The sequence below is a fragment of the Eschrichtius robustus genome, chromosome 10, assembly GCF_028021215.1.
Source record: "Eschrichtius robustus isolate mEscRob2 chromosome 10, mEscRob2.pri, whole genome shotgun sequence".
Lineage (NCBI taxonomy): Eukaryota > Metazoa > Chordata > Mammalia > Artiodactyla > Eschrichtiidae > Eschrichtius > Eschrichtius robustus.
In genome coordinates this window covers 21,246,208-21,260,291 of record NC_090833.1, presented here as the reverse complement: position 1 = coordinate 21,260,291, position 14,084 = coordinate 21,246,208, and the positions used below count along the sequence as shown (strand labels likewise).

Below are 14,084 nucleotides of genomic sequence, written 5' to 3'. Positions count from 1 at the left end.
TAAACCTACTTAAGGAGACAAAAGACCTGTATGCAGAAAACTATAAGACACTGATGAAAGCAGTTAAAGATGATACAAACAGATGGAGAGATATACCAAGTTCTTGGATTGGAAGAATCAACACTGTGAAAATGACTATACTACCCAAAGCAATCTACAGATTCAGTGCATTCCCTATCAAACTACCAATGGCATTTTTCACAGAACTAGAACAAAAAAATTCACAATTTGTAAGGAAATACAAAAGACCCTGAATAGCCAAAGCAATCTTGAGAAAGAAAAGCAGAGCTGGAGGAATCAGGCTCCCGGACTTCAGACCATACCACAAAGCTACGGTAATCAAGACACTATGGTACTGGCACAAAAACAGAAATATAGATCAATGAAACAGGACAGAAAGCCTAGAGATAAACCCACGCACATATGGTCGCCTTATTTTTTTTAAAGGAGGCAAGAATATACAATGGAGAAACGACAGCCTCTTCAATAAGTGGTGCTGGGAAAACTGGATAGCTACATGTAAAAGAATGAAATTAGAACACTCCCTAACACCATACACAAAAATAAACCCAGAATGGATTAAAGACCTAAATGTAAGGCCAGACATTATCAAACTCTTAGAGGAAAACAGGCAGAACACCCTATGACATAAATCACAGCAAGATTCTATTTGACCCATCTCCTAGAGAAATGCAAATAAAAAGAAAAATAAACAAATGGGACCTAATGAAACTTAAAAGCTTTTGCACAGCAAAGGAAAACATAAACAAGACAAAAAACCCTCAGAATGGGAGAAAATATTTGCAAATGAAGCAACTGACAAAGGATTAATCTCCAAAATTTACAAGCAGCTCATGCAGCTCAATATCAAAAAAACAAACAACCCAATCCAAAAATGGGCAGAAAACCTAAATAGACATTTCTCCAAAGCAGATATACAGATTGCCAACAAACATGTGAAAGGATGCTCAACATCACTGATCATTAGAGAAATGCAAATCAAAACTACAATGAGGTATCACCTCACACCAGTCAGAATGGCCATCATCAAAAAATCTACAAACAATAAATGCTGGAGAGGGTGTGGAGAAAAGGGAACCCTCTTGCACTGTTGGTGGGAATGTAAACTGATACAGCCACTATGGAGAACAGTATGGAGGTTCCTTAAAAAACTAAAAATAGAACTACCATACAACCCAGCAATCCCACTACTGGGCATATACCCTGAGAAAACCATAATTCAAAAAGAGTCATGTACCACAATGTTCACTGCAGCTCTATTTACAATAGCCAGGACACGGAAGCAACCTAAGTGTCCATGGCCAGATGAATGGATAAAGATGATGTGGCACATACACACAATGGAATATTACTCGGCCATAAAAAGAAACAAAATTGAGTCATCTGTAGTGAGGTGGACGGACCTAGAGTCTGTCATACAGAGTGAAGTCAGAAACAAAAAAATACTGTATGCTAACACATATATATGGAATCTAGAAAAAGAAAAAAGGTTCTGAAGAACCTAGGGGCAGGATAGGGATAAAGACAAAGATGTAGAGAATTGACTTGAGGACATGGGGAGGGGGAAGGGTAAGCTGGGATGAAGTGAGCGAGTGGTACGAACGTACATACACTACCAAATGTAAAATAGATAGCTGGTGGGAAGCAGCTGCATAGCACAGGGAGATCAGCTCGGTACTTTGTGTCCACCTAGAGGGGTAGGATAGGGAGGGTGGGAGGGTGGGAGGGTGGGAGACGCAAGAGGGAGAGGATATGGGGATATATGTATACGTATAGCTGATTCACTTTGTTATACAACAGAAACTAACACACCATTGTAAAGCAATTATACTCCAATAAAGATGTTAAAAAATAAAAAAATAAATACTACATGTTCACAAAAAAAAAAAGAAAAGCCTAGATTGTCTGGAAGAGACTAAATACGGTCATTCAAGGTGATTTTTCTGAGAGCTCAGAAAGAGAGAACTGTACAGAAAGCTTCTATCACTATATCTGCTCATATATATATATCTGTTTATATATATTTCATCATGAACAGAATGTTGACACAAATATGAATGTTAAAGGTGCTTCTGGGGAAGTCTCAGATGGATATGAGGAATATGTTACTGGAAACTGGAGGAAAAGCAGTCCTTGTTACAAAGTGGCAGGGAACTTGACCAAATTGTGTTCTAGTGTTTTGTGGAAAGTAAAAGCTGTCAGTAATGAACTTGGATATTTAACTGAGGATATTTCTAAGCAAAATGTTGAAGGTGTGACGTGGTTTCTCCTTGCTGCTTACAGTAAAGTGTGAGAGGGAGACAACTGAAAAAGAAATTATTATGTAAAAAGGAACCAGAACTTGAAGACCGAAAATTCTCAGCTTATTCATGTTGCAAAAAATGAGAAAGTGTGTTCAGGAGAGAACACCAAAGACATGGCTGGACAGTCTTTACTAAAGAGATTATGGGTGTGTCACATGGATCCAATCAACCATCTCAGCAGAAGCACTGCCAGCTTGGACTGAAAAGAACAGAGGTGGGATGAAATGAAGGAAGGCTGTCGGACTTCTGGGGTCCTACAAGCAGGAAGTTAGATGTTAGAGATGTCTGGATGCAAACATGCGTCATCCTTCTAGTACAGGCAAGAATGACTCTGAAGGTGGGTCAGGGGTCAGCAGGGCTGCTACTGCCACGATGGGTCCAGAGAGCACAGGCCCAGGCAGCAGGACTGTTTCCTCATTGGTTCCAGAGGGTCTGGGGACAAAATTCAGGGAGGAGAAGGCAGAGCCACTACCCTTGTTAGACAGAAAATTGAGCCAAAGAGGATTTCACTCTCGAGCCTTAAAAATCTAATGGAATTTTCCACAGTAGTTTCTTAAAATAGCCACATATATATATATATATATATATATATATATATATATATATATTTAAACGTTTCTTGCTTCTCAGCTCTTTTTTTTAAATTTATTTATTTTTATTTATTTATGGCTGTGTTGGGTCTTCGTTTCTGTGCGAGGGCTTTCTCTAGTTGTGGCAAGCGGGGGCCACTCTTCATCGCGGTGCGCGGGCCTCTCACTATCGCGACCTCTCTTGTTGCGGAGCACAGGCTCCAGACGCGCAGGCTCAGTAATTGTGGCTCACGGGCCCAGTTGCTCTGCGGCATGTGGGATCTTCCCAGACCAGGGGTCGAACCCGTGTCCCCTGCATTGGCAGGCAGATTCTCAACCACTGCGCCACCAGGGAAGCCCAGCCACATATATTAATGTCATACAAATAATGTCAGCACACAAATGTGTGCTGTAGAAATGTTGCAGACTGGAGAGTAAAAGATGTGAGTTCTAGTACTGATGTTGATATAGTAAACTAAATCTTTGAGTAGATTAAAAATCTAATGGAATTTGCCCTGCGAGGTTTTGGACTTGCTTAGGACCTGTCAAGGCTTCTTCTTTCCAATTTATTCCTTTTGGAAGGGGAATGTCTATCCTATACCTGTCCCACTATTGTGTTTTGGAAGCAGATAACTTGTTTGGTTTCATAGGTTCACTATTGGAGAGGAATTTTGCCTCAGGATGAATCATACCTCTAGTCTCACTCATATCTGATTTAGATGCTATTTAGATGAAATTTTAGACTTAGAGTTGATGCTGGAATGGGTTAAGACTTTTGTGGCTGTTCGAATGGGGCAAATATATTTCACATGTGAGGACTTGAATTTTGGAGGCTGAGAGGGTGGAGTGTTATAGGTTAAATTGTATCCTTGCAAAACACATAGGTTGAAGTCCTAAGCCCTAGTACCTCAGAATGTGACTGTATTTGGATACAGAGTTTTTAAAGAGGCAATTAAAGTTGAATGAGGTCATTGGGAGTGGGCCCTAAGCCAATATGACTCGTGTCCTTATAAGAAGAGGAGATCAGGACATGCACACACAGAGAAAAAAAAGACCATGTGAAGACACAGGGAGAAAAGACACAGGCCATCTACAAGCCAAGGAGAGAGGCTTCAGGAGAAATCAACTCTGCTGACAACTTGATCTCAGAATTGTGAGAAAATAAATTTCTGTTGTTTAACAACAACAACAAAAAAGAATTACTAATACATGCTACTACACAGATGAACCTCAAAAACATGCTAAGTGAAACCAGACACAAGAGACCATATACTGTAAGAGTCCATTTATATGAAAGGTGTCCAGAAGAGGCAAATTCATAGAGACAAAAAGTACATTAGTGGTTGCCCAGGCCTGTAAGAATGGGAAGTGACTGCAAACAGGCATGAGTTTTCTTTCTGGGTTAATGGAAATGTTATAAAATTAGATATTGGTGAAAGTTACACACTTTACAAAGGTACTAAAGATTCCTTAAGTTAATCTTAATACAGGTGAATCTTATAGCATGTAAATTATATCTCAATAAAGTTGTTTAAAACTTTTTTTAAATAAAAAATAAAGACTCATGTGATTAAAATGGGCCCACCTGGATGATCCAGGATAATCTTCCCATCTCAAGGTCCTTAACCTTAATCACGCGAGCAAAATTCCTTTTGCTATGTAAGGTAACAAAGTCACAGATTCTGGGGATTATGACATCGGCAATTTTTGGAGGGATGTGGGGAGAATACTATTCTGCCTACCAAACTCCTTAATGATATATAAAATGTATTCAGTGGTTAAAACTCAAACTTATTCAGGGGAGACTGCCTGATGTCTAAGTCTTAGCAGAATAAAAAATACAACAACATTATTAACATGAAGTAATTAGTACCAGTAACTAGTCTTCTAGCTATCTAGCTAATGGCTAACACTTCCTGTAACTTGCAGGATTAAAAAATTATTCAACTCTTAGCCACCTTTGGAATTTACTGAAAATACAGATCAAGGAAAGGAATAAGCCCTAAGGTCTGCTCAGGTGATCTCCCTGTGTTCAAGTTCTCTCTCACTCAGACCCCAAGGACTTACCCCTTTTAAGCTACCGCCACTTTTTCTATCCACTGAGGTTTCTTGTCTTCAGCACTAGCTAAATAAGACGATGAAATCTCTTCTGCTTGAATCACCCTTTCCTCCTCACTCATTTTTCTTCTCCTCTTACAGATAAACTCACAGGCCCACTTCCCTGTAAGGATTTTCTGCTCAACAACAGATGGAGAAGAGATACAAAAATTAAGATGAGGTCTTTTGCCCCTAGTCTAGAGCTCCCAATTTTTTTTTAGATACTATAATTAGAATGTTCAAACCCTCCAGCTAAAGTGCAGTATGGGAAAACAATGAACAGGGGACTTGGACACAGATTCAATTTGGGTTCTCATCTCAGTATTACCAGTTACTATTTAATATTGGGAAAATTACCTCACTATGCAGGACTGATGGACATAACAGTGACATCTTTGAAGGGTGGTTATATGAAATATAGAAAATAAAAATAAAATACCTAGCACACTGCCTGCCACGTGGTAGTTGCTTAATAAATACTAGCTATTACTGTTATTATCACCTAGTGTTCTCTATCATTTAGATTGTCAACCTCACTAGATTCTTGTCAGCCCCATTCTGACAATTCCCTGTCAGTAAACTGTTTTTCATTACACAGGGTACAATTGATTAGCACAGCTTTCTAGGTTACACTCACATGACAGGCCTCCCAGGCCAGTCTGAATGGACCTGGGGATCACAAGCTCTCTTCTACTATACAAACAATCTCATGCTAGTTTACGTCATATTCTGCCTCAACTCAGTTTCATTCCTATTTGAACCTGGGCCTACAGATCAATCCTAGCATCAGAAAATTACTGTACACTCTTCGCCTTGGCAATGAAAAATGAGGCAAAAATAAATCTAGCTTTAAAAAACAAACTCCAAATTGTGTCTTTGTGTCCACTCTCATCTTTAAAAATGTACAGATGCAAGAATTTTGAGATGATTTTTGTGCATCACTAGGGTAAATTCTTAATTGAGAGGTAGCATACCTTAGTACAAGCCTGAAGGGTAAATCTGCTTTCCTTCTGGACCATAGGTGGTTTAGGTGAAACTTGTACTTGGGTCTGAGGTCAAGCAAGACACCTCCCAGGAGCTATGTTCCATTCTTACATAGAGCCCTAAAATCACAGCTAAGAGCATCCAAACTGGCCCCAAATCAATAGTTCCCACCATTTGATCTGCAGGGCTTATAGTTATTACTCTAAGCATTTTGAGATAACTATAAAAGAATCAAAAGAATTCACATTCTTTTTTTTTTTTTGAGGGCAATCACTATTTTTTTAAAATTATTTATTTATTTATGGCTGCATTTGGTCTTCGTTGCTGCGCGCAGGCTTTCTCTAGTTGCATCGGGCAGGGGGTTCTCTTGTTGCGAAGCACAGGCTCTAGGTGCGCAGGCTTCAGTAGTTGTGGCACATGGGCTCAGTATTGTGGCACACGGGCTCAGCAGTTGTGGCTCGCAGGCTCTACAGCTCAGGCTCAGTAGTTGTGGTGCACGGGCTTAGTTGCTCTGCAGCATGTGGGATCTTCCCCGACCAGGGTCAAACCCATGTCCCCTGCACTGGCAGGCGGATTCTTAACCATTGTGCCACCAGGGAAGTCCCAAGAATTCACATTCTTTACTCAGTTTTTCACCAGGTTTCTCTGTGTATCTGAAATCAGGTTAGACCAATCTCCCAACTGCCAGCACATAATCACAGGATCTTGATATTTACCAATGATGAGAGCCTCTTTACATAGGAATGGTACCTTGGCCAAATTCCAGTTTAACAATCTGCCTCTACATATTAAATTCTCAAAATGTTACCTCTTATCAATCAAATAATTATTATGAACCTACTGAATGTTCCACACTGTGATGGATGCTAAGAGTATGAGACTTCAGTAACTGTCTGCCAAGAGCTTGTGAAATTTAGCAGTTCAGATTACTATTACAGTATGATAGACTGCTAGATCTGAAAGAGGGCCTGTCCCCTATGCCAGAGACATTAATAAATTACAACACACAGATGAAGATTTCTTAAAAGTCATTGTTCTTTCAGTTATAAGATAATTATGGAACTTGGTATTCAATCTCCACAATAAGTAGTTCCAATACACACAAACAGTACAGAAATAATATAGAGAGTAAAATGCAATAGATCCAAATAAATAAGAATTTTAAATTTTCACTGAGAGTCTAGGAGTCTACAGAATATGATATGGACTCCCTCTGCTGGTGCCTAATAGCAGCAGCTCCATGACACCAACAATATCACTGACAAAAGAGCAACAAAAGCCAAAGGACTAATCTAAATTCGCTTCTATGTTTTTTTGTTTGTTTGTTTTATAAATTTATTTATTTATTTTTGGCTGCGTTGGGTCTTCCTTGCTGTGCGCGGGCTTTCTTTTTAGTTGCAGCGAGCGGGGGATACTCTTCGTTGCGGTGCGCAGCCTCTCATTAAGGTGGCTTCTCTTGTTACGGAGCAGGGGCTCTAGGTGCGCGGGCTTCAGTAGTTGTGGCACATGGGCTCAGTAGTTGTGGCACAGGGGCTTAGTTGCTATGCAGCATGTGGGATCTTCCCAGACCAGGGCTTGAACCCATATCCCCTGCACTGGCAGGCAGATTCTTAACCACTGCGCCACCAGGAAAGCCCTCGCTTCTATTTAGATTAAGGGATGTTTCATAGTGGATTTGACTATGGATCAATCAAAGGCGACAGTAAAAATGATTGTGCTTTATTGCAACTGCTTAAAAAAAAAAAAAGAGTAACTAGCAAATTGTAAATCTTGCATATTTGTGCTATTAAAACAGATGGATAAAAATATTTAATTTGTTTTCATTTGGACTGCATTGTGTGATTTTTAGCAGCATATTTTCTCTCCAAAATAGATTTCTCTTAGTTTCATTTCGGTTCAAATTAAATTATTTTTAATCTGAATCCTTATAACTTGGTGAAAAGAGGAGGTCAAAGACCATAGGGGAATACTGACCTGTGATTAGTCCATAGAGCACACAAATCACACTTGGTTATTTGAGAGAACAGAATTGTATTAGCTGGTTACAGCCAGTAAAGCTGTCACCAGAGCTAGCTTTTCACAATACCACACTTCTATAAAACTCACGTAATCTTTAGTCTGTCCTAAATGCAACTAATATACTAAAACAGATTCAGTGGGCTTCCAACTTCCAGTGCTAGCAGAATAGTTTGGTTAGAGTAATCCTGCCACAAATATAATAATAAATTCTGGAAAAAATACTAAATATTCATTATTTGAAGGCACTAGAGACTGACCAAAATCAGGCAGAAACTGCAACTGGTGAAATTTGGGAATTGGTGGCCTTTTGCACTCCTCAATCCACGAACAGTTTGCATAGCCTCACCTTACTGGCTTGAGGTATCAGAGGACAGAGTTCAGGACTGGCAGAGTAACCAGAAAATTAAGGGAGAGACTTGAGAGGGAAAGGCAGAAGGAGTAAAGCCTAAAACATGCCTATAAAATCCACCCAAAGTTTTCGCTTTCTGCTAAACTACACATACATGGGAGAGACAAATAAAGCACTAAAGCAGCAACTGGAAGCTGAAAAGAATGAGCAGAGATTTCAGCTGCTGCCCAGCATAAGGGAGACAAGAGTTTGGAGTATGAGTTGAGCCAAGCCATCTGCTAGAATAAAAATCACATTTCAGAGGACTATAACAGAATTCAGAGTCTCTACAATGTATTAGTCATAATATCCAGTATTCAATAACAAATCACTAAGTATAGTAAGAAAAAGGAAAATGTGACCCATTCTCAAAAAAAATGCAGGCAACAGAAACCAACTCAAAAGATGATCTGGATGATGCAATTAGCAGTGACATAGGACCGGTATCTAGACTCTTAAAAAAAAAATTGATAATAAAAATAACCCAAAATTTAAAAAAATGAGCAAAAGCCTTCAACAAACACTTCACAAAGGAAGTGAAAACAAACACTTCACAAAGGAAGATTTGCAATGGCCAATAAGCACATAAAAAAGTGCTTTTGCCAACATTTGTCATCAGGGAAATCCAAGTTAATCCTACAATGAGATGTCACTTCACACCCTCTAAAATGGCTAAAATTGAAAAGACCAACAATGCTATATATGGAGCAACCAGAATTCTCACACTTTACTAGAGGGAATGTAAAGTACATCCACTTTGGGAAAAGGTTTGGCAGTTTTCCATAAAGTAAACTATACACTCAGCGGCTCCATTGCTAGATATTCATCCAAATATCTGCAAAAAGACTTACAAACGAATATTCAAAGCAGCTTTATTCACAATGGCCAAAACTGATACAACCCCAAAGTCTCCAAAAAGGAATGAATAAATAAATTGTGGTAAATTCATACAGTGGAATACTAGTCTGCAATAAAAAAGAATGAACTATTGATACATGGCATAACATGGATGACTCTCACAGACAGTACAGTGAGTGTAAGCAACTGGACACAAACACGTTTATATGACGTTTAAAATAAAACAAGACTAAGATTAATCAAAAAATATGATGCGTCAAATAAGGAGTTTAGACTTGATATGGAGAGGAAACAGAAGCTTGCTCCAAGTTCTTAAGCAGGAGACAACTTACAAAGTGGAATTTAATGCTTTCTAGGGATTAAATTTTACTTTTGAAAACTTATTTTTAAATAAAAACTCCTTATTTGGGATGTATCTAACTTGAGTTGCTTTAGAGAGCTCTTAACACAGGTGAAACGTGTATGAAAAGTTTTTTGAGCAAACGAAAATAAAGGAGTGGATATTGCCTAGTGACAATATAACTTCTTTAAAAGTGGTTCTAATCTCAAGTAAAAGAGCATGAGAACACAAATGTCCAAGGAGGACTTAAGGTTTACAATGTGAATAATATTAACATATAGGATTAACAGCTATTAAAGATGTTACATATCTGATGAAACGTTGGACTTGCTTCAAATATGGGGTTTTACTTGGCTATTCATTTTTAATTCTGGCTCTAGTAACGGCCCTATGCTAAATTTTCTATCAAAATACTTTACTATATGAGGAAAAAGTTCCTAGCATTTACCTTGTCCTGAAGGGTTTGCTGCCATCTTCCTATTTTCTGTTTCAACTATGTTCCGTGGCAAGTGGTCCAATCACCTGTAAAAAAGAATGTGCAGACACATATCTTCATCTCTTCAGAAACATATGTCTGAAGGGCACACAGACTTAAATCAAACGCCTCAAGTTATTTAATTAGAGCGTGAAGGTTAAATGTTTATTCTTGCAGATGTTGATACCAACATTCACCATTACTGTCTTTAATTACTTCATTAGGTTGTGTTTACCAAATACTACCAAATATATCAACTAACTGATAGCATCAATACAATCACAGGGCTAGGAAGAAAAATCACTCATCTGTAGTGCCTCTCGATTCATTTAAAAAACGTACCCAGCAACTACTGTGTATACTGAAAGCTAGAAAGGAAAGAGAGCCGAATATTTATCGCGTACATACTCTGCACCATACAAGATTTGTAAGATGATTGAAATTAATTATTTTATTTATCACCACTTCATAGATAGGGAGATCGCGCCCAAGGTCACAAAGCTAGTGCGAAAACTTTGGACTGTTAGCTTCCAAACCTCGTGCTTTTGTACTAGGCCCTGGGGAGATCCCAAATGAGCAAGACCCTACTCCCGCCCTCAAGAAACATATAATCCGGTGGAAAAAGAGAGTCTCATTCAAGCAACCGTACTAAAAAAGTTTAACAAACGCGCTCTTTACAAGGCGTAAACAGTGCTCCGGAAGCAAAGATGAACTGATTCTACCGGCGTGACGAGGGATGCCTTCTGGGGTAAGCGGGAAAGTACAAGAGCTAGCAAACAGATGTCGGTTTGGAACGAAATAATGAGGTGTCTCCTGCAGCTGAAGCACAGAGCGAGCGAAGCCGGCTTAGGACGGGAGGGACAAGAGGGCCATCTTGTGACGGAGAACGTAAATCAGGGATGTGACAGGGCTGGATCTGCGTCTCAGAAAGGTCCCGCGGGGGGGGGGGGGCGGTGCGTGGAGGGCAGGCAGGGTGGGGGCTGCGGCTGATACCAAGGAGAGGAGGGGGAGTGAGAAATGCTGGGAGGCAAGGCTGACGGGGAGGCCACTGCCCTGTAGCAAGGGACGGCGGCAGCAGGTCAGCGCCGGGGCCACACACCTTCATCCCCGGCGCCGCCAGGCGGTCCTACTTACCGCGAGGCTAGAAAGCCCGGGACCGCCTCGCCTTCTGGTCGCGTTCTCCAAGGGGGCGCGACCACTTAAAGACCTGCAAACCGAGCTCAAGGCGGTGTTCCACCACCTTCCCGCCCCCGCTGCGCTTCCGCCTCCTGATGACTTACACCCGAGGGACAGGAAGTCCCGCCTCCTAACGGCTGCTCCTCACGGCGATTCGTACTTTAACTGGTACCTCATGCATACGCCACTTCCCTTCCAAAGAGTGGCAGCCAGAGAGGCTCCTGGAACCCGCAGGCCGCACCATCGGGGGCGGAGCCCGAACGGGGCGGGGCAGAGGCCGGCTGGGTCCCTAGCACCGCAATTGGCTCCTTCGTCCAGGCCGCTGCGTAGTGACGTATCCTGCCGGCTCGGCTAGGTAGGGGGGGCGGGGGGGAAGGAGACTGGCTGTGTCCCTAGCCCTTCAAGTGGCGCTTTCGTCCAGGCAGCTGCAGGGGAAAAGCCACCAGCCCAGCCGGTCCTGCGACGGTGTGAATGCACTTCGGTTGGGACTGAGGCAGAGCTGCGGTTGGGACCCGGACAATGAGCTTTATCAACCATCTCGCGTTGCGCGTCTTACGTACACAAATCCCAGTGATACTTTTCTTTTATAGTTTAAATAATTATACACTAAACTTGTAGAAATTTTTACTACTGTGCAAGAATCTTAAGGAATGGATATGCCACATCTCAGAACACTGTCTCTCCTAGTGGGATCGCCCGAAGGCCTGATTCCAGCACAGTAGAGCTACGTATCTACGTTGAACAGTAACCTTGTATTGATGTATGTCACCTGTCCTGTGGTCGTTACCCATCTTAACGTCCTTCTTAATAATCGATGTTTGCTCAGTAATAAACGTTTATGATGCACAATTTTGTTGAGCATGGATCCATGACTGAAATAATAACACTACCAAGCATTTATTAAATGCCTTGTACGTACGAGGTGCTTCCTGTGCATCAGCTCTGGTCCTGTCATTCCCTGAGTTATATATGATTCGTATTTATTTATATACTTATATGTGACTTATTTATATATTTATTTATGATTTATATTTCAGACTCAGAAATGTTCAGTTACTTTATGTCTTTAGTTGAATTTCAGCGACTAAAGGCCTGTCAGATGCAAAGGTCCAGGTTCTTAAATCTCACACATTGTCCCTGCTCTGGAGGAAGGAATTCCTCTGAGACCAGCTCAGGGAGCTCAGTAGTCTGCTGACTACTTTTTAAAAAAATATTTATTTATTTATTTTTTGGCTGTGTTGGGTCTTCGTTTCTGTACGAGGGCTTTCTCTAGTTGCGGCAAGTGGGGGCCACTCTTCATCGAGGTGCGCGGGCCTGTCACTATCGCGGCCTCTCTTGTTGCGGAGCACAGGCTCCAGACACAAAGGCTCAGTAATTTTGGCTCACGGGCCTAGTTGCTCCACGGCATGTGGGATCTTCCCAGACCAGGGCTCGAACCCGTGTCCCCTGCATTAGCAGACAGATTCTCAACCACTGCGCCACCAGGGAAGCCGTGACTACTTTAATCTAGATATAAAGTGAGCATTTTGGTAGTTGGCCAGGACAACTTTTCAGTTAAGAGACCTTTCTGAGTTCCAGCCGGACGAAAATGATGACTTGGATATATATGGCTGACAGAACCTTAGGAGAATTTTTTGGTTTTAGGTTGCCTGACGAGACAATACAGAAACTAGGGCATAAGAAAACTCCAGTCTAAGTCCCAAATGGACATCCTGAACAAGCTTATTTAAGCTGAAAAGAAGAGTTCTACCCCAGAGAAACATTTTGTAATTTCCCAGTAAATTCAGCCTCCCAGGATTCGCAGAACATTATCAGGAGAAAGATAAATTTAACTTGCTGCTGATTGTTTTGCCCTTTATTTGGTGAGTGTGAGCTCTTGAACTCCCCTCTCTTCTCCTTGAGAGATTTTGGGACTTCAGTGTCACAAGAATTTTAACATATTAGTTAATAGTGGGTCAATTTACTTGGGTTCAAATCCCAGCTCTGACAGTTAATCATTTGATGCTTCAGTTCTATCATCTATAAAAAGGAAATAAAAATAAATGAGTGACCATTTCCTATCCATTAGATGGCTACTATCGAAAAAAAAAAAAAAACAACCCAGAAAATAAAATAATGAGTGTCGGCAGAGAAGTTGGAACCTTTGTGCATGTAAAATGATACAGCCACTAGTGGAAAACAGTATAATGGTTACTCAAAAAATTAAGGTTTTTTTGGATTTATACACAAAAGAACTGAAAGCAGGGCCTCAAAGAGGTATGTAAACATCCGTGTTCATAGCAGAACTATTCACAATAGCTAAGAGGTGGAAGCGACACAAATATCCTTGAACAGATGAATGAATAAGGAAAACGTAGCATATACATACAATGAAATATTATTCACCTTTTAAAAAGAAGGAAATTCTGATATATGCTACAGTGTGCAAGAACCTTGAGGATATGATGCTAAGTGAAATAAGCCAGTCACAAAAGGACAAATACTGTGTGATTTCACTTATATGAAGTACTTAGAGTAGCCACAATCATAGAGACAGAAATAGAAGGGTGGTTGCCAGGGGCTGGGGGGAAGGGGACAATGAAGAGTTGTTATTTAATGGGGATAGTGTTTCAGTTTTATAAAATGAAAAGAGTTCTGGAGATGAATGGTGGTGATGGGGGTAATTATGAAAGATCTGTGTTTTACTGGATATCTTGGTACTTGATCAGTAAGTCAGCTGATAAGTAGGTAGAGCCTACATATCTACTAGGGGAAAGTCCAAGACAAAAGGGATGCATGTGACAATCCTGTGGCGCTGTTAACTGATAAGGAAATGTCAGGTAGCAGTCTGTGAAGTGCTTCCTCCTGAAGCCAT

The 14,084-nt window shown here is 40.7% G+C and overlaps 1 protein-coding gene across 1 annotated transcript in view; it reads right to left on the bottom strand.

Moving 5' to 3' along the window:
• The window catches only part of INIP (INTS3 and NABP interacting protein), a 31,944-nt gene extending 20,611 nt beyond the window's left edge, over positions 1 to 11,333 (bottom strand). Inside the window, exons 1-2 of the mRNA XM_068552603.1 lie at positions 11,189 to 11,333; positions 10,028 to 10,101 (exon numbers count right to left, since the gene is read on the bottom strand). Of these exons, the coding sequence (XP_068408704.1) occupies positions 10,028 to 10,052 (25 nt within the window). The 5' untranslated portion in view covers positions 10,053 to 10,101; positions 11,189 to 11,333. The remainder of the gene's footprint in view (positions 1 to 10,027; positions 10,102 to 11,188) is intronic.
• Positions 11,334 to 14,084: the final 2,751 nt, after the last annotated feature.